Source organism: Myotis daubentonii, chromosome 17 (genome assembly GCF_963259705.1).
Source record: "Myotis daubentonii chromosome 17, mMyoDau2.1, whole genome shotgun sequence".
Lineage (NCBI taxonomy): Eukaryota > Metazoa > Chordata > Mammalia > Chiroptera > Vespertilionidae > Myotis > Myotis daubentonii.
Window position 1 is genome coordinate 37286220 of NC_081856.1, and position 19133 is coordinate 37305352.

At 41.4% G+C, this 19133-nt stretch overlaps 1 protein-coding gene across 2 annotated transcripts in view; it reads left to right on the top strand.

The window, feature by feature from the left end:
* The window catches only part of EIF3E (eukaryotic translation initiation factor 3 subunit E), a 47645-nt gene extending 35747 nt beyond the window's left edge, over positions 1 to 11898 (top strand). For both annotated transcript variants that reach the window (XM_059671910.1, XM_059671911.1), the window contains 3 exons: positions 9686 to 9788; positions 10315 to 10449; positions 11716 to 11898. In XM_059671910.1, the coding sequence (XP_059527893.1) occupies positions 9686 to 9788; positions 10315 to 10449; positions 11716 to 11754 (277 nt within the window). In that variant the 3' untranslated portion in view covers positions 11755 to 11898. The remainder of the gene's footprint in view (positions 1 to 9685; positions 9789 to 10314; positions 10450 to 11715) is intronic.
* Positions 11899 to 19133: the final 7235 nt, after the last annotated feature.

Sequence of the window (19133 nt, forward strand, 5' to 3'; positions counted from 1 at the left end):
AAACTAATTTTATGTATTAGAATTTGAAAAATAACCAATTCCTTTGGCCACAGATGAAGACAAACAGTAAATACTCCATAATATTTTAAAACTTACTACTTTAATGTTTGCCTCTTAGGAATTGTGTGTAGACCAAAGTTTTTCTTTAGTGACTTTTGTTTTTGCTAAGGCATCCATACTTGCTTGCCTAGTTTTAGTGGTTGTCATTGAAGTGGGTTATTCAGAGCTAGAAGTATAGTGTGATCATGGGACTTTTTCCTATGGGAATTGAAGCTTTAATTTCAGGTTTTTTAGTATTTTACTATAGCTAGCAGATCCATACTTTTAAAAATCTGATTCTCCTAAAGAATACTTGCACGTTCCTAGTATGTTGTGGTTGTGAAATAGATAGGTGTCACTTATCTATATGTGGGACTCTGCTGGACAATAGATACCAGACTGCTAGCATTGCTTTTTTGTTTTTTTCTTTTAAGATTTATAATCAGGCTTGTGAAAGAAGGGTGCTAATATTTTTATTTCCCTTGTTGAAATTTCCCCATATTTAGAATTTGATCACTTGGGTGTTTATTTTGAAGCAGATTTTCCTTTTGATACCTTTAGCACTCAGTATACTAACTTTGTACAGTGTAGATGCTCATAAATATTTGTTGAGTGAATACATTTCTTTCCTTGGTATTAGCTCATATTTTTGTCCATGACAGTGCTTTGTCACTTTGGTGTGTGCTTTGAGAGTACCATGAATAAGAAAGTTTGTTCCAGTTTTAGTCCTTTTTATTAACTCTGGGGCCTTGTACTCATTATTTTGCTTCTTATGATTCAGTTTACTATCCTTACCAGTAAAATAGATAAAAGTATTTGTCCTATCTACTTATTTGAGATGTGTAGCTCAAATAAGATACTATAGTGGGACTGTTACAATAAACTTTTATGTAACATTATCATTACCTAAGAATTTTTCTAAAAATATATTTTTCTTGATTTCAAAGAGAAAGAGAGAGATAGAAACATCAATGATGAGAGAGAAGCATTGATCGGCTGCCTCCTGCACGCCCCACACTGGGGATCAAACCTGCAACACGGGCCTGTGCCTTGACTGAGAATCAAATCCTGATCTTCTGGTTCATAGGTTGACGCTCAGCCACTGAGCCATGCCATCCAGGCTCAGTGTATTTTTTTATTTGTTATCATTTTACTAGAGGCCCGGTGCACAAAATTTGTGCATGGGGGGTTTGGGCGGGGTTGTGTCCCTCAGCCCAACCTGCACCCTCTCCAATCTGGGATCCCTCTCACAATCCAAGACTGCTGGCTCCCAACCGCTCGCCTGCCTGCCTAATTGCCCCTGACCGCTTCTGCTGCCAGCCTGATCATCCCCTAACCACTCCCCTGCCAGTCTGATCGACGCCTAACGGCTCCCCTGCCCGCCCGATTGTCCCTAACTGCCCTCCCCTGCAGGCCTGGTTGCCCCCAACTGTCCTCCCCTGCAGGCCTGGTCACCCCTAACTGCCCTCCCGTGTTGGCCTGGTCACCCCTAACTTCTCTCACTTGCCAGCCTGGTCACCCCTAACTGTCCTCCCCTGCGGGCCTGATTGCCTCCAACTGCCCTCCCCTGCAGGCCTGGTTGCCCCCAACTGCCTCCCCTGCAGGCCTGGTCCATCCCAACTGCCCACCCCTGCGGGCCATCTTGTGTCCACATGGCGGCGGCCACCTTGTTTGTTGGAGTGATGGTTAATTTGCATATTACCTCTTTATTATATAGGATTTATTTATGTATTTATTTATTTTATTTTAATCCTCACCGGAGGATATTTTTTCCATTGATTTTTAGAGAGAGTGGGAGGAAGGAAGAAGGGGAGAAAGAGAGAAACATGTGAGAGAGAAACACAGACTGGTTGCCTGATGCACTCTCCCCAGATGGGGGCAGGGATCAAACCTGCAAATGAGGTATGTGCCCTTGACTGGGAATCAAACCTGAGACCCTTTGGTTGGCAGGCCAACACTCTAACCACTGAGAAAACTGGCTTGGCTAGGATATTTTTGTTTGTTTGTTTTTAACTTTATTTTTTAATTACAGTTGGCAAACAATATTATATTAATTTTAGGTGTACAACATAGTGATTAAAAGTTTATATACTTTACGGAGTTATCACTCTGACAAATCTAGTACCTGCATGGCACCATACATAGTTATTATAGTACTAGAGGCCCAATGCACGAAGATTCATGCAAGAATGGGCCTTCCTTCCCACGCTGCCCAGAGGCCCAGAGTGGCTGGGTGGTGTGGAACGCCTGTGTCATCACCATGGCGTCGACACAAGCGTCCCACTCCTGGCCCCCCCCCCCCCAGCCACTCAGTGTCTGTGTATGCAAATTAACCTGCCATTTTTGTTGGGTTAATTTGCATACTCATGCCTGATTGGCTGGTAGGCGTCACAAAGGTATGGTCAATTTGCATCTTTCGTTTTTATTAGTGTAGATTACTGACTATATTTTCTATGCTGTACTTTACATTACTGTGACTATTTTATAACTATCAAATTGTTTCTTAACCTCTTCACCTTTTTCACCCATTCCACAACACCCAGGCTATCTTGTAACTAACTACCAATTTGTAGTAGTCCTTGTATCTGAGTTTGTTACATTTTTGTTCCTTTTTTTTTTATTGCACATATAAGTGAAATCATATAATATTTCTCTCTTTCTGTATTATTTCACTTAGCATAATGACCCTCTAGGTACATCCATGTTGTTTCAAATGGTGAGATTTTATTCTTTTTTTTTTTTTATGGCTGAGTACTATACTGTTGTACATAACCACATTTCTATTCATTCATATGTTGGAAACTTTGGCTGCTTCCATATCCTGGCTATTATAAATAATGCTGCAGTGAACATAGGCATGTGTATATCTTTTCATGTTTTGGATTTCTTTGGATAAATACCCACATTTGAAATTATTGGGTCATATGATTATTTAATTTTTTGAGGGCCCTCTATACTGTTTTCCACAGTGGCTTCACCAATCTGCATTCCCACCAATAGTGCACAAGGGTTTCTTTTTTTCCACATCCTTGCTAGCATTTGTTTCTTAACCTATTAGTGATTTATTAATGATAGCTGTTCTGACAGGTATGAGGTGATATCTCATTGTGGTTTTAATTTTTATTTCCATGATGATCAGTGGTGTTGATTGCCTTTTCATATGTCTGTTGGCCATCTGTATATCCTCTTTGGAGAAATGTCTATTTAGGTTTTCTGCCTGTTTTTTAGTTGAATTGTTTGGGGGTTTTGGTGTTGTTTGAGTTTCTTACATATTTGGGATATTAACCCCTTATTGGATGTATTATTGGAATATATCTTCTCTCATTCAGTAGTTTTTCTTTTCTAAAGTCCAGAAATCTTTTCTCTCTTATTTCCTTTTTACTTGGGTTATTTAAACATTTTTGGCTACCTGTAGAATGTTTTACTAATTTAGATGATTTTGAATAGATAGATTAATGCATTTTCTTCAAATATTAAGGAATAATTTTAGAGCTATAAGAAATCATAGTTAAGTTCTAATCCAACAACACACAATTATTAAGTCATTGACAATAGGACTTCCCAATAGAACTTTCTACATTGATGGAAATGTTTTATTTTTGCATTGTTCACTATGGTAGCCAATAGCCACATGTGGCATTTGAGCACTTTAAATGTGGCTCAGGTTTCAAGTTTTAGAACCATAGTTTATAAATTTGTGTGTGCAGGGCTTGTTTTCAAATGTGATGCTAAATATCTATGAGTATATATACACTAGAGGCCCGGTGCACAAAAAATTTGTGCACTTGGGGGGGAGGTGAGGGTCCCTCAGCCCGGCCTGTGCCCTCTTGCAGTTTGGGACCCCTCGGGAGATAACGACCTGCTGACTTAGGCCTGCTCCCGGGTGGCAGAGGGCAGGCCCAATCCCTAGGTGCAGCCCCTGGTCGGGCTCAGAGCAGGGCCGATTGGGGAGTGGGGGCACCGCCCCGTCATGCACAGAGCAGGGCGGATTGGGAGGTTGCGATGCCACCCTCAGTCACACTCAGGGTAGGGCCAATTGGGGGGTTGGGGCACCGCCCCATCACACTCAAGGCAGGGTCGATGGGGAGGTTGCGGCGCCACCCCTGTCACGCACAGAGCAGGGCCAATCAGGGGGTTTGGGCGCTGCCCCTGTCACACACAGAGCAGGGCTCATCAGGGGGTTGGGGCACCGCCCTCTATCACCCACAGAGCAGGGCCGATCATGTGGTTGGTGCGCCGCCACTCTCACACTCAGGGCAGGGCCGATGGGGAGGTTATGGCTCTACCCCATCACACACAGAGCAGGGCCCGTGGGGGGGGGTGGTTGGGGAGCTCCCCCCTATCAGGCACAGAGCAGGGCTGCTCAGGGGGTTGGGACCCCGCCCCCTGTCACACACAGAGTCGCAGGGCGATCAGGGGGTTTGGGCGCTGCCCCCGTCACGCTGATCCCGGTGCCGGGAGGCATATTACCCTTTTACTATATAGGGTAGAGGCCTGGTGCATGGGTGGGTGCTGGCTGGTTTGCCCTGAAGGGTGTCCTGGTTCAGGGTGGAGGTCCCCACTGGGGTGCCTGGCCAGTCTGGGTGAGGGGCTGAGGGCTGTTTTCAGGCTGGGAGTGACTGAAGTTCCCAACCGCTCCTTTTTTTCTTTTTCTTTTTTATTCTGGGCCAGCTTTACCTTGAGGCTTGGCTCCAGCTCTTAGGCCTCCCCGGCCTTTGCTTATAATGTTGCGAATCTGCTGGCTGAAGTCCTGCGGTATTTGTTACAATGTTTCTTAAACTGCCCGCTCAGAGGCCTGCAGCCCCAGGCGGGAAACGTTGGTTTCCTCCAACGATCCTCCGATCCTCCGGCACCGAGGCAAGCAAGCCTCATGTTAGTTTCAAGCTGCCTGGCTGCCGGCCGCCATCTTGGCTGACAGTTAATTTGCATATCTCGCTGATTAGCCAATGAAAAGGGTAGCGGTCATACGCCAATTGCCATGTTTCTCTTTTATTAGTGTAGATATATATATATTCATTTTATGTACAGTTCACCTTGAACAACACAGGTTTGCAATGCATGGGTCCACTTCTATGCAGATTTTTTTCAATAAATAAAAAGTATTAACATTTTCTCTAGTTTATTGTAAGAATACAGTACATAGTGCATATAACATACAAAATACATGTTAATCAACTGTTTATGTTATTGATAAGAGTTTGGTTAGCTCATTTTTGGGGGAATCAAAAGTTCTACGCAGAATTTTGTGCAGAGGATTGTTGCCCCGAACCCCTGTATTGTTCATGAGTTAACTGTGTGTGTAAGCGGATCAGATCAGAGCTCCTTCATCCTGTCTAGCCTGTCCCTTTATTCAGCTTCTCTCTTGCCTGCTAAGGCATCTCTGTTTAACCTTGGAAACAGTTCTGGAAACAGAATTCTACAAAGCACTGATTGGGTACACTTCCCTCTTGATTGTAGCTAGAAACTGAAGGCTGGTTAAGTCTTAGTTAATGACAGAGCCTGTGTTTACTAGGTCTCTGACATTCATTGTGTTGTACCTCACTGTGAAATTTTATTTTTTCATTGTTGAACAGTTGATATTTTTAGACATAACAGATTTAGATGAATTTATCAGGAGTGTGTCACTTGAGCTAGAGGATAAAAATGAAAATCATAAGTCATTGTTTCATTATGTGTCAAAGAATCTCTGTAGAGTTATTTTGTTTTATTTTACAAATACAGAGTCTCTGAAGCTACCCCAAATTTTCTGTATCAAATTTCCTAAGTATGCTGTGCTATGATGTGTAATAGGGCTACTATATTGTAGTTTAAGAATGGGTATTTCAAAGCATATCCAGGATTGAGACCCACTGCATCAGGTTGCAATTTTTAGGCATCTAGTTACAACCTGCTAGAGCAGCAATTTTTAACTGGTGAACTGCAAGAATTTTTAAAACATGCAATACTTGACTTTTTAGTCATGGGCACTGACTTTTTTTCAAATAAAAAAATGACAACCAACACAACAATAGCCATTTGGTGTGAATGAATCAAAATTATACGTATTTTAGATACAGAGGCAGAGCTGCCTCAAACAGATTGTCAAACTGCAGCGGGAATGCCGGGGAGGGTTGGGGGGCAGGAGGTAGTGGGGTAAGAGATCAACTAAAGGACTTGTATGCATGCATATAAGCATAACCAATGGACATAAGACACTGGGTGATAGGGGAGGCTAGGGGACTGTCTAGGGCGGGGGGATAAAATGGATACATATGTAATACCCTTTGTAATACTTTAAGCAATAAAAAAAAAAATGAAAAAAAAAAGAAAAAAAAATTATACGTATTTTTTTAGTTTGGCAAAAAATTATATTTTTTTGGTGTGCTGTAGAATTTTAGTAAATAGTTTATGTGCATGAGATGATAAAGGTTAAAAATCTCTGTTCTAGAGTAATCGAGTGAAAAATCAGTGGTTTAATATCTTTAGTATATAATTAAGAAAGTAGGGGCAGAGCAGAAAGTGTAGCAGCATCATGTGAGAAAAGAAATATTCTTCTTAGAGCAACAATGAGATCTCAGGTTGTAAGATTCAAGAGAAGATAGGGCATCCACTCAGTAGGACTCAGTCCTGGGGGTAGGCCTCTTTACGTTTTTAATGGGTTAAGAATATGGCTGAATATAAGTTAACCTTTTATAAATAGGGCAAACTCCAAGATTATGATCAATTGAGGTAATGTTTACCTTTAAAGAATACATTAAGAAAATTGTTAATGTATTGTTCTCCAGTCCAGAGGTTTTTAAACATAAAAAGAATAGATTTTTCTGGCTTAACCTGGACCTTCTGAATCAGAATCTCTGGGATCAGAACTTGAGAATCTGGGTTTAAAGCTTCCCAGGTGATTCTTTTACAATTAACCTTGGGGAATCATTGTTCTAAGTTAGTGATTTGTAGTCCTAACTGCATATTAGATCAAGTGGGAAGTTGTTATTTTATTTTAAGAAAAAAAAGATGGAAAAATAATGGATGACTGAGCTCAAAGCCTAGAAATGAAAACGTTCTCTGGAGGAAGATCTCAGTATCTGTATTTTTTATAGCTCCTAAATAATTTTGATGCAAAACCTCCTTTTTTCATTATACTTTTTATTTTGAGATGATTATAGATTTATAAGCAGTTGTAAAAAATAGAGATCCCCTGTGTTCTTCATACAATTTCTGTCAATCTTGCAAAACAGCATCACAACCAGCATATTGATATTGAAGCATTCAGATACAGACCATTTTTGTCACCACAAGGATCCTTAATTGGCTCTTTTATAGCCATACCCACTCTCCCCCCGCTTCCCCCCCACTGCCACCTTTCTTTAACCCCTGGCAACCAATCATTTGTTCTTCCTTTCTATTATTTTGCCTTTTCAAGAGTATGCAAAAACTTTTTTAAAAGGTAGTGTTCAACTTTATAAAAAAGTTAAATATGTTATGCGTAGTGATCTGTGTATATAAAAGCCTAAGCGACCGTCTGACCATTCTGTAGCTATGACATGCACTGACCACCAGGGGGCAGATGCTCAATGCATGAGCAGAAACCACAGGCATGGAAACATGGAATAAACTGACGAATCTCAGAGGGAAGGAGGGAGGGCGGGAAGAGCGTCTGCCCCCTGGTAGTCAGTGTTCATCATAGCAACTGGTCTTTCAGTCGCTTAGGCCAGTGGTTCTCAACCTTCTGGCCCTTTAAATACAGTTCCTCATGTTGTGACCCAGCCATAAAATTATTTTTGTTGCTACTTCATAACTGTAATATTGCTACTGTTATGAATCGTAATGTAAGTATCTGATATGCAGGATGGTCTTAGGTGACCCCTGTGAAAGGGTCGTTTGACTGCCAAAGGGGTCGTGACCCACAGGTTGAGAACCACTGGCTTAGGTATACTAAATATCTATACTAATAAAAGAGAAAAATGGTAATTGGCGTACGACGATACCCTTTTCATTGGCTAATCAGGGCTATATGCAAATTAACTGCCAACTAAGATTGGCAGTTAACTGCCAACAAGATGGCGGTTAATTTGCATATGTGGCACAATGCAGGGAGGCGAAAGGGAAAGCAGGAAGAAGCCCCCTGCCACTGACAGTGATCGGAAACCCAGGGGGGAGCTAAGAGCTGGGGCTGCCTTTGCCCTGCCCCCCAGCCATGATTGGAGAATCAGGTGCCTTTTCTGCCCTGGCCAGTGATAGCAGGAAGTAGGGGTGGAGCCAGCGATGGGAGCTGTGCACGGTCGAAGCTGGCAGTCCCAGGAGCTAGGGGTTCCTTGCCTGGGCCTAAAGCGAAGCCCACCATCGCGGGGCCGCTGCCACTGCGGGTCCCCGCTGCCCGGGCCGGACGCCTAGGCCAGAGGCATCAGGCCTGGGCAAGGGGCCGATCCTGCGATTGGAGGGTGATGGGGGTCAACGCCTGAGGGCTTCCCAGTATGTGAGAGGGGGCAGGCTGGGCTCAGGGACACTCCCCCCGCCCCCCCACACACACCCAGTGCACGAATTTCGTGCACCGGGCCCCTAGTATATATATATATATATTATAACAACAGTATAACTAAGTTATTCAATAAGAAAATATTACAAGTGTGAATAAGCAACTTTCTGGCCAGGCATTGAGACGATAAGATAGCAGGGAGCACATACTCAGAACTTAAAATCCAGAAAAAGAAACAGATATTAAATAAAGATAAAGTTATAAAGTATGGTAGATGTTTTGAAAAAAAATACAGAGTAATTAGGATGACATGGACATGATTTATATAATGCAAAATCTGAAGTAATTTGAAATAAAATTTCAGTAAACCCTTATATCTGTAAATGGCTTATCTTTAAGTCTCAAAGTAGACTTATTTTCACTGTATACTAATTATGAATTATGACAAATTACTACATTCACTAATTTATGCTTGCCTATCTCTGCCTCTAATTTAAAGTTATTTGATATTCAGTCCCCCCCCCCCTTTTTTTTTTAATTGCAGGGAAAGGGAAGCATTTGTCTCTGGCTTCCTTTTTTCTTCAGCTGACAAATTTCAAATGCTGAATAAAATAGTATTGAGTTTATTGTCTATTAAAAAGTTATTTCCATTTATGATTTGGAACATTTCTCTGTTGATAAGTTTCTTCACTAAATGGTTGTAGGCACATATGATAGTCATCTCTCTATTAAAATGCATATTAAAACTGTTTTTATCCCTTTATATACAACTCCGTAGATTTGTAGGCTAAGTTATGAATCTGTTTACTATAAAATATGCAACATATGTCAAAAAAGATTACTGTGATGGGATTTAATTTAGTATAGCTGAATAGCTTATTAGATATGGTGTGTGTCCGAAATTTAAAAGCTGTTCTAGAATAATTCTTGGACCCGTTTTCAATTGTAGATAAAAACAAAGTATGGAAGTAATAATTTTAATGTGTGTGATAAACATATTGGAGCTTACATTAATATAATTTCCCTATAGAGGTTAGTTTTGACTTTTCACAAAATATTTGCCAACTGCTTTTGCACTTCCTTAAGTTATGAGGTTATTTCTACTTTGCTTATTTTATTAACATATGTGGGTCAAAGACTATGTACTTAAAACTAAGTTTTTAGACTCAGTTAATGTCCTTTTTACTTTTTCATTAGTATGTTGGCAGATAAGCTGAACATGACTCCAGAAGAAGCGGAAAGGTGGATTGTCAATTTGATTAGAAATGCAAGACTGGATGCCAAGATTGATTCCAAATTAGTAAGTATTAAGCTAACTGTCCTACATAACTAGATAGCAGTTGCTGGTTACTTTATACTTTTTCCTGAATATTCATTAGGAAACTTTAGTCTATTAAGAATTTGTTGTGTTTTAATGTATAATAATAGCTCTTTGAAGGAAACAGCAAACTCCTATTTTTTTAATTGGGTAAATATTGTCATCTCTCTAGTACAGGGGTGGGCAAACTTTTTGACTCGAGGGCCACAATGGGTTCTTAAACTGGACCGGAGGGCCGGAACAAAAGCATGGATGGAGTGTTTGTGTGAACTAATATAAATTCAAAGTAAACATCATTACATACAAGGGTACGGTCTTTTTTTTTTTTTTTTTTAGTTTTATTCATTTCAAACGGGCTGGATCCAGCCCGCAGGCTGTAGTTTGCCCACGGCTGCTCTAGTACATAAAAATGTGCAGCAGTCATTTAATGTTGTCATGTCATGCTTATGATGTACCTGGGAAATGGTCATTAACATTACAGGATCAATTTTCCTCTGTCTTATTTTAGGGTCATGTGGTTATGGGTAACAATGCAGTCTCACCCTATCAGCAAGTGATTGAAAAGACCAAAAGCCTTTCATTTAGAAGCCAGATGTTGGCCATGAATATTGAGAAGAAACTTAATCAGAATAGTAGGTCAGAGGTAAGAACCACACATTTTCTGTTTATATGGGATTTAGCAATACTGTAACATAATTGTTAAATGGACTTACTTTGAGAACATTGTAATGTCAGTTGTATCTGATTTTGCATTTCTGTTTGTTGGGGGTATGAACATTTTGTTTAAATTACTAAATGAAAGAGAATTTTTCTTAGATGTATTACATGCATTTGTTAGGGAAAGTAAAAAAAATTAGAGTTTCCTTTTACTCTTACTGTGTGACTTCATGAACTCATTTCCTCAGGGTTTTCAACACATAATTTTGATAGTGGAAGGTGACAAGTTATATGTATAGCCCTCTTTTAAGTGCTTGAAATTTGTTTTTTTAAATCTAAAGAAACGCTTCCTGTAAAATGTGATTTTATTATATCTGTTAGTGTTAATCTTTTAAAATTTGATTTTATCAGATTTAACTTTTTCAGAAAATATATCCCCCTTTTTGATAGAGATCCTACATATTAGACATTAAAACAACTTGCATGACTTTGTAATTTTGGAATTCTAGACCACTTTTAACTCTCTAGCCATTGTGTTTATGTGTAAGTGGGGAATGTGAAGTTTTAAGGAAGCAGCATTGGAACATTCAAGGACCTCATTTGATTGAAGTTTTAGCAACAGGTTTGTGTCCTTAACAGTCCTTAAAAGAGAAGGATGAATTAGGAAATTATTGTCAATGCCTATTCCAATCAAGTGTAGAATAACTGAGCCTGAAAAATATCTTTTATATAATGGATTTTTTGTATGATTTGGGATCAATTTGTATTGATTTTTAGTATAATATTTTGTCATTGTTATACTTCATAATTGCTCAAAAATATCAGATGGTATTTTGATAGGTTTATTTTGCTCTAAGTGGAACATCTGACATTTAACAGTTGCAGAGGTTGTTAAAATCTTAGAGAATGGTTTGGCAGGAATAGTGCTAAAAGGAAATGCTTGTATCACTTTTTCTAAGTTTTTTCAAAAATTACCTTTTTTTGCCAAAACCGGTTTGGCTCAGTGCATAGAGCGTCGGCCTGCGGACTGAAAGGTCCCAGGTTCAATTCCGGTCAAGGGCATGTACCTGGGTTGCGGGCACATCACCGGTGGGGGATGTGCAGGAAGCGGCTGGTCGATGTTTCTCTCTCATCAATGTTTCTGACTCTCTATCTCTCTCCCTTCCTCTCTGTAAAAAATCAATAAAATATATTTTTAAACATTTTTTAAAAAATTACTTTTTTTCTTACCCTCTCTTTTTTTATATTTTAGGCTCCTAACTGGGCAACTCAAGACTCTGGCTTCTACTGAAGAACTGTAAAGGAAAAAAAAAAACAAGAAAACTATACAAGTGAAGATAATAAGTCCATTATATAAAGGGTGACATACATTGCAGAAACAACATCTTGAGTATAAATTTTGGAGAATTTGAATAAAATTGGCTGTGTTTCATTATCTTATGAACTTCCTTGTGTATACAAGTATATGTGTTTTTCAACGTTTTATTTTGAAATAATTGTAGATTCACAGGAAGTTGCAAAAACATTACAAAGAGAGCCCCTGTAACCTAAACCTAGTTTCCCCCAGTATTTTCCATTTATGTTACTACTAGAGGCCCGGTGCACAAAAATTTGTGCACTTGGGAGGGTCCCTCGGCCCGGCCTGTGCCCTCTCGCAGTCTGGGACCCCTCAGGGGATGACCACCCTGGGGGGGATTGGGCCTAAGCTGGCAGTCAGACATCCTTAGCTCTGCTGAGGAGGCGGGAAAGGCTCCCACCGCTGTACTGGCAGCCATCAGCCTGGCTTGTGGCTGAGCAGACTTCCCCCTGTGGGAGCGCACTGACCACCAGGAGCAGCTCCTGCATTGAACATCTGCCCCCTGGTAGTCAATGTGTGTCATAGTGACCAATTCCCAGTCATTCTGCTGTTAGGGTCAATTTGCATATTACCCTTTTATTATATAGGAGTGCCTGGCCAGCCTGGGTGAGGGGCTAATGGCTGTTTGCAGGCTGGCCACAGCCCCTTCAGTGTGGGGGTACCCACTGGGGTGCCTGACCATCCTGGGTGAGGGGCTGAGGGCCGTTTGCAGGCTGGCCATAGCCCCTTCAGGGTGGGGAGTCCTGCTGGGGTGCCTGGCCAGTCTGGGTGAGGGGCTGATGGCTGTTTGCAGGCTGGCCACAACCCCCAGCCACCGAAGCTCCCAGTGGAGGCTGGCTGGAAGCAGGTATCTGAGATTTATTTAGCTTCTATAATTGAAACTTTGTTGCCATGAGCAGAGGCCACAACTGGCTCAGTGCAGGTGGGAAGCTTGGCTTCTTCCATCGCCCAGGCAACCAAGCCTCCTGCTTGCTCCAGCTCCATGGCTGCCAGCCACCATCTTGGTTGGATTAATTTGCATATAGTTGCTCTGATTGGCAGGTGGGCATGGTTTTGCAAAGGTATGGTCAGTTAGCATCTTTGTCTTTTATTAGTGCAGAGAGTAATATCAACCAGGATACTGACATTTTTACATTGTGTGTCCATAGCTCAAACTATCATTGTGAAGATCTCTTTCATGCTACCTCTTTGTAGGCACATGTACCCACCATTCCCTCACATGCTAATCCCTGGCAACCATCTCTATAATTTTGTCGTTACAAGAATATTACAGAAATGGAACTATATAATGTCACCTTTGAGATTAGCTTTCTCTACTCATCATAATGCCCTTGAAATCTATCCAAGCTGTCAGACACATCAGTAGTTGTTCCTTTGTATTACTAAGTTGTATTCCTTGGTATTGATGTACCACATTGTTTAACCATGTGCCTGTTGAAAGGTATTTGGGGGCTGTGACACATAAAGCTGCTGTTTCTTAATTTCTTAGTTCAAGTGGCTCCTTAGTCATTCACTAAGCAGCTACAGAGACTAAATAGTATAAGTTGAATTTTTTTTTTTTAATCCTCACCTGAGGATATGTCCCTATTAATTTTAGGGAGAGAGAGAAACATCAATGTGAGAGAAAAGCATCAATCAGCTGCCCGCTGTATGCGCCCCAACTGGGGATCAAACATGCAACGTAGATATGTGCCCTGGCTGGGAATTGAGCCTGTAACCTTTTGGTGTATGGGATGACCCTCCAGAATAGCCACCTGGCCAGGGCATAAGCTGAATTTTGTAAATGCCTCGAATATTTTAAACAACGCACACGGTTTATTGCACACCCAAGATATTTAACATGTCTTGATTGAGTCTCCTTTACACATAACTGGTTGATTTTTTTTCTTTGGTTGTTGAATTAAAACCCAGTCCCATAACAGAAAATTATGTTTCTGCTATCAAGGCATGGTATGGAGATAAGATATATGGATATTATTTTATTTGACATCTGATTAGACCATCCTCGACATTCAGTTAAGTTTAGAGAATACAGGTCTGATTTGGCCCAGATGCTATGGTTTCAGATCTCTGGTTTGCAGTGTAGTTTTCAACTATCACCCAAAGCTAAAGCTAATGAGAGGATTACTGGTCAAGGTAAGCCAAATGGTACTTTTTTATTCATCTCTGACCAGTGTTGTGAAAACACCCAGTTTAGAGGATCATTTGTACAAAATGGTCAAGGTTCGGAGAGAAAGTACTCAAAAGTAGCATATGAGTAACTATGTGTAGGATCTAATTCCATGGATCAAAAGTATAGATATATAAGAAATATGTATATCTATAAAAGTATAGATATATGAGCTATAGTTACATAAAACTATATAAAATTGCATATATTACTCAGGATATGTAGAAATGGGATGAATGTTAAAATGCCTGTTTCCCTCTTTATCAGTGACACAAGGGTAAAAAGTTCTTAGACAATTAATTCTCACTTTTTATCTTAATGTAGCTCAAACAAGCTACATTAATAGCAAAGATTTCTATGTGATAACTGTAGTTAAAAGCAAGTCCAACAGTTAGTTAATGTGCCTTAGTGGAGTAGTAAAACCCCAGGGAAGAATGATAGGAAGCTAATATTTTTTACGATGTTAGGCATTTTCACATCTATATCTCTAAACAACCCTAAGGAATCAAGCATTTGAGTACCTGGAAAACTGAAATTTTGGTGCTAATATTTGTATACTACTAATGAGAAAGCATATTCAGATGGTTACTTAAGGTCATATCTAGTTAATGTTTAAGCAAGGAATTGAAAACACTTTTTTTGTTATATCACTGCCTTCACATTATTATTGCCTTATGAATCCTTCGAGACTAAATTTACAGTAGGTGAAGGGATATATGTTTAGTAAGTTGTAAATGAGGATCTTGATCCACAAAACTAAATCATGCTATTATATATTTTTTCTATCAGTATCATTGGATATTAGTTGCTCCACACATAAAAAAATAAACACCAAAGCATTGAAACATACAAAACTATGATGACTATCTGAATGTTTTTCTATTTATGCTCTGCTCCTTTAAGGTTATCCTATATAATAAAACCCTAATATGCAAATTGACCAAATGGTGCAACAACCAGTAGCTATGACATGTACTGACCACCAGAGGGCAGGCACTCAATGCAGGAGCTGACTCCTGGTGGTTAGTGCACTCCCACAGGGGGAGCGCTGCTCAGCCAGAAGCTGGGTGAGCGCAGCGGTGGGCCTAAGCTGGCACTCAGATATACCCCAAGGGGTCCCAGACTGCAAGAAAGTGCAGGACGGGCTGAGGGAACTCCCCTCCCTCTTCCCCCCCAGTGCGTGAATGTCATGCACTGGGCCTCTAGTCCATTATATTCATAATTAATGTTTGCTTTTTCTACCACTTTGTTCTTTTCACATACTGCTGGACTTTGAAAGATAATACAGTATGAATTCCTAGTATCAATCAGAAAAAAAAAACTATATAAACTAATGGCCAGCCCTAGCTGGGTGTCTCAATTGATTGGGGCTTCCTCATGTATACCAAAAGGTTACAGGTTCAAATCCCAGTCAGGCATATACCTGGGTTGCAGGTTCTATCCCTGCTCCAGCTCATATGGAAGGCAACCAATTGATATTTCTCTCATCAGTATTTCTCTCCCTTTCTGAAATCAATAGGGTCATAATTGTGGGTGAGAATTACAAAAAAAAAAAAAAATGACCATTTTTACACATTGCCAACATTTGTTCATCATTAATATGCATTTGAGAGCATAGATTACTGATTAATTTTCTTTTGTGCGTTTCTTTCCCATTAAATAGTGAGACCCTCCTAAGTAACAGCAGCTTTTTACAGGCTCTGGGACACATCCAAGAAGAGTTCATGAACATTACATTAAAGAGTTGTCTCTTTTTAAAAAGATTTTATGCATTCACAAGCATTTGTGTTTATGCTTTTAAAAATGGGAGGTATACAAAAGAATATATATTCAGTTGGAAAAAAAAATAAAACCAATACCCATTTAGCCAGTGCCTCCTACCTGCTACTCAGCTTAAGAAATATAATGGTCCTAGTACTTTGGAAGAGCTTGTGGGCCTCTCACTAATCTTACTTTCCTCTTTACCCCTGTAAGTAACCACTACCGTGATTTTTGCGTTAGTTCTTTCACTTGTATTTGTGGTTTTATCCTATATATGTATTCCTAACAATGTTTAGTTTTGCATGTTTTTGACATGTATTTAGTTGAAATCGTACTTAATATCCTGTCTTGTTTTTCTAGACACTGAGATTCATCCATGTTGACTTATTCATGTTGGTGTATTTGGCTTTAGTTAATTCTTTTTCACTTCTTCATAGTATTAACATTGTCCGATTTATACCATAATTAGTTAATTGAAGTGTTTATGAGTACAGTGTTTTTATCGTCTTGCTTGCCTGGAGTTTTAGGAACCAGTCTGATGGTCATGTTTCTGTTAACTAGAGAGATAAATTTATTTTCTTTTATTATGATTACTAACATATGGGTTTATTTCTATCATCATTATGAGTTTTCTACTTTTCCAATTTGGATTTTTACCCCTTATGGTTCCATTTTTCTCTCCGACTAGTTAGGCATCTAAACATTGTATTTTTATTATAGAGGTCACCCTACAAATTTCAACATGTGTGTTTTGAAGTCTTAAAATTAGTATCTCTGACCCCCAATAATAGGAGGAAGGCTTTTACTGCTATCATCTTCCTAGACAGTTATTTTTGTCCATAATCTGTCCTTTATATTGCAACCTTAACATTTTGACATTTTGTATAATTTTTTTCTTGTTTATTCCTTTTGTAATTAGACTTTTTTTCTCAGATTGCTTCTAGGATTTCCTTTTCATTGGTGTCTTTCAGTGTCACTACAATATATATCTAAGTGAATTTTCAAAAAATTAATACTGCTTGGAATTCGCTGGACCTCCTATGTCTGAAAATAGCTTTTGTCTCACAACAATTCTAGAAAATTATTTCTTTGGATATTTCTTCTTGGTTCTCTGGTTTTTGAGTTTCTATTCCAGAAAAATCTTACTCCCTGTCATATTTTTGTTATCTCTGACATCTGTGCTGCATTTCATTTGGAGTAATTTCTTGATATCTGTCTTCTAGTTCATTAAAGATCTCTTCTACTGTGTCTAATTTACTGTTAAATGTCCATTGAATTTCTTATTTTAATAATGTTTTTCATCTTGTTAGTCTCTTATGCTATTACTAGAGGCTCAGTGTACGAAATTTGTGCACGGTTAGGGGCCTTCTGGCTGCTGGCTGGGGCCTTCCTTCGTTCCGTGCTGCTCCCTAGTCGTCAGCGCTTGTCATAGCAAGGGACCAGTCTCGGTCGAACTCCCACAGGGACAATTTACATATTAGGAATATATATATATATATACTAGAGGCCCAGTGAACAAAAATTTGTGCACTCGGGGGGAGGGGGGATCCCTCAGCCCGGCCTGTGCCCTCTCGCAGTCTGGGACTCCTCGGGAGATAACGACCTACTGACTTAGGCCTGCTCCTGGGTGGCAGAGGGCAGGCCCAATCCCTAGGTGCAGCCCCTGGTCGGACTCAGAGCAGGGCCGATTGGGGAGTTGGGGCGCCTTCCCCTGTCATGCACAGAGCAGGGCGGATTGGGAGGTTGCGATGCCACCCTCAGTCACACTCAGGGTAGGGCCGATTGGGGGGTTGGGGCACCGCCCCCTGTTACACTCAAGGCAGGGTCGATGGGGAGATTGCGGTGCCACCCCCTGTCATGCACAGAGCAGGGCCCATCAGGGGGTTGGGGCTCCGTACCCTGTCATGCACAGAGCAGGGCCGATCAGGGGGTTGGGGCGCTGCCTCCTGTCATGCACAGAGCAGGGCCCATCAGGGGGGTTGGGGCTCCGTACCCTGTCATGCACAGAGCAGGGCCAATCAGGGGGTTGAGGAGCTACCCCCTGTCACTCACAGAGTAGGGCCGATAGGGGAGTTGGGGCACCCCCCCCCCCCGTCACACTCAGGGCAGGGCAGATCAGGGGGTTGGGGTGCCGCCCTCTATCACCCACAGAGCAGGGCCTATCAGGTGGTTGGGGTGCTGCCACTCTCACACTCAGGGCAGGGCCAATGGGGAGGTTATGGCTCTACCCCGTGACACACAGAGCAGGGCCCATGGGGGGCGGGGGGTTGGGGCGCCGCACCCTGTCACACACAGAGCAGGGCCGATCAGGGGGTTGAGGCGCTGCACCCTGTCACACACAGAGCCGCAGGGCGATCAGGGGGTTGGGGAGCTCCCCCCTATCAGGCACAGAGCAGGGCTGATCAGGGGGTTGGGGCGCCTTCCCCTGTCACGAACAGAGAAGGGCGGATAGAGAGGTTGTGGCCCCTCCCCCTGTCATACACAGAGCCCCAGGGTGATCAGGGGGTTTGGGCGCTGCCCCCTGTCACGCTGATCCTGGTGCCGGGAGGCCTCGCGGCTCCGCTGATCCCGGTGCTGGGAGGCATATTACCCTTTTACTATATAGGATAGAGGCCTGGTGCATGGGTGGGGCTGGCTGGTTTGCCCTGAAGGGTGTCCTGGATCAGGGTGGGGGTCCCCACGGGGGTGCCTGGCCAGCCCGGGTGAGGGGATGATGGCTGTTTGCAGCTGGTCACACACCCTTCAGGGTGGGGGTCCCCACTGGGGTGCCTGGCCAGTCTGGGTGAGGGGCTGAGGGCTGTTTTCAGGCTGCGGGTGACTGAAGCTCCCAACTGCTCCTTTTTTTCTTTTTTTTTTATTCTGGGCCAGCTTTAGCTCTGACTCCAGCTCTGAGGCCTCTACTGCTGAAAGAAGGTATCTGGTTTGTTTCGGTTCTATAATCGAAACAATGTATAACTCCAGCTCTGAGATCCCGGGCTTGCTGAAAGCAGGTTTCTGGGGTTTTGTTTAGCTTCTATATTTGTTACAATGTTTCTTAAAATGCAGGCTCAGAGTCCAGCAAGGCAGGCGGGGAACGTTGGAGTCCTCCGTCACTGAAGCAAGCAAGCCTCATATTAGTTTCAAGCTGCCTGGCTGCCGGCCGCCATCTTGGCTGGCAGTTAATTTGCATATCTCACTGATTAGCCAATGGGAAGGGTAGCGGTTGTACGCCAATTACCATGTTTTTCTTTTATTAGATATGAGATATATATATGTGTGTGTGTGTGTGTGTATATATATATATATATATATATATATATATATATATATACATAGATATATATGTGTGTGTGTTAAATTTTCAGTGTGTACTTGTATTCTTTAAACTTATTTTATATTTTGT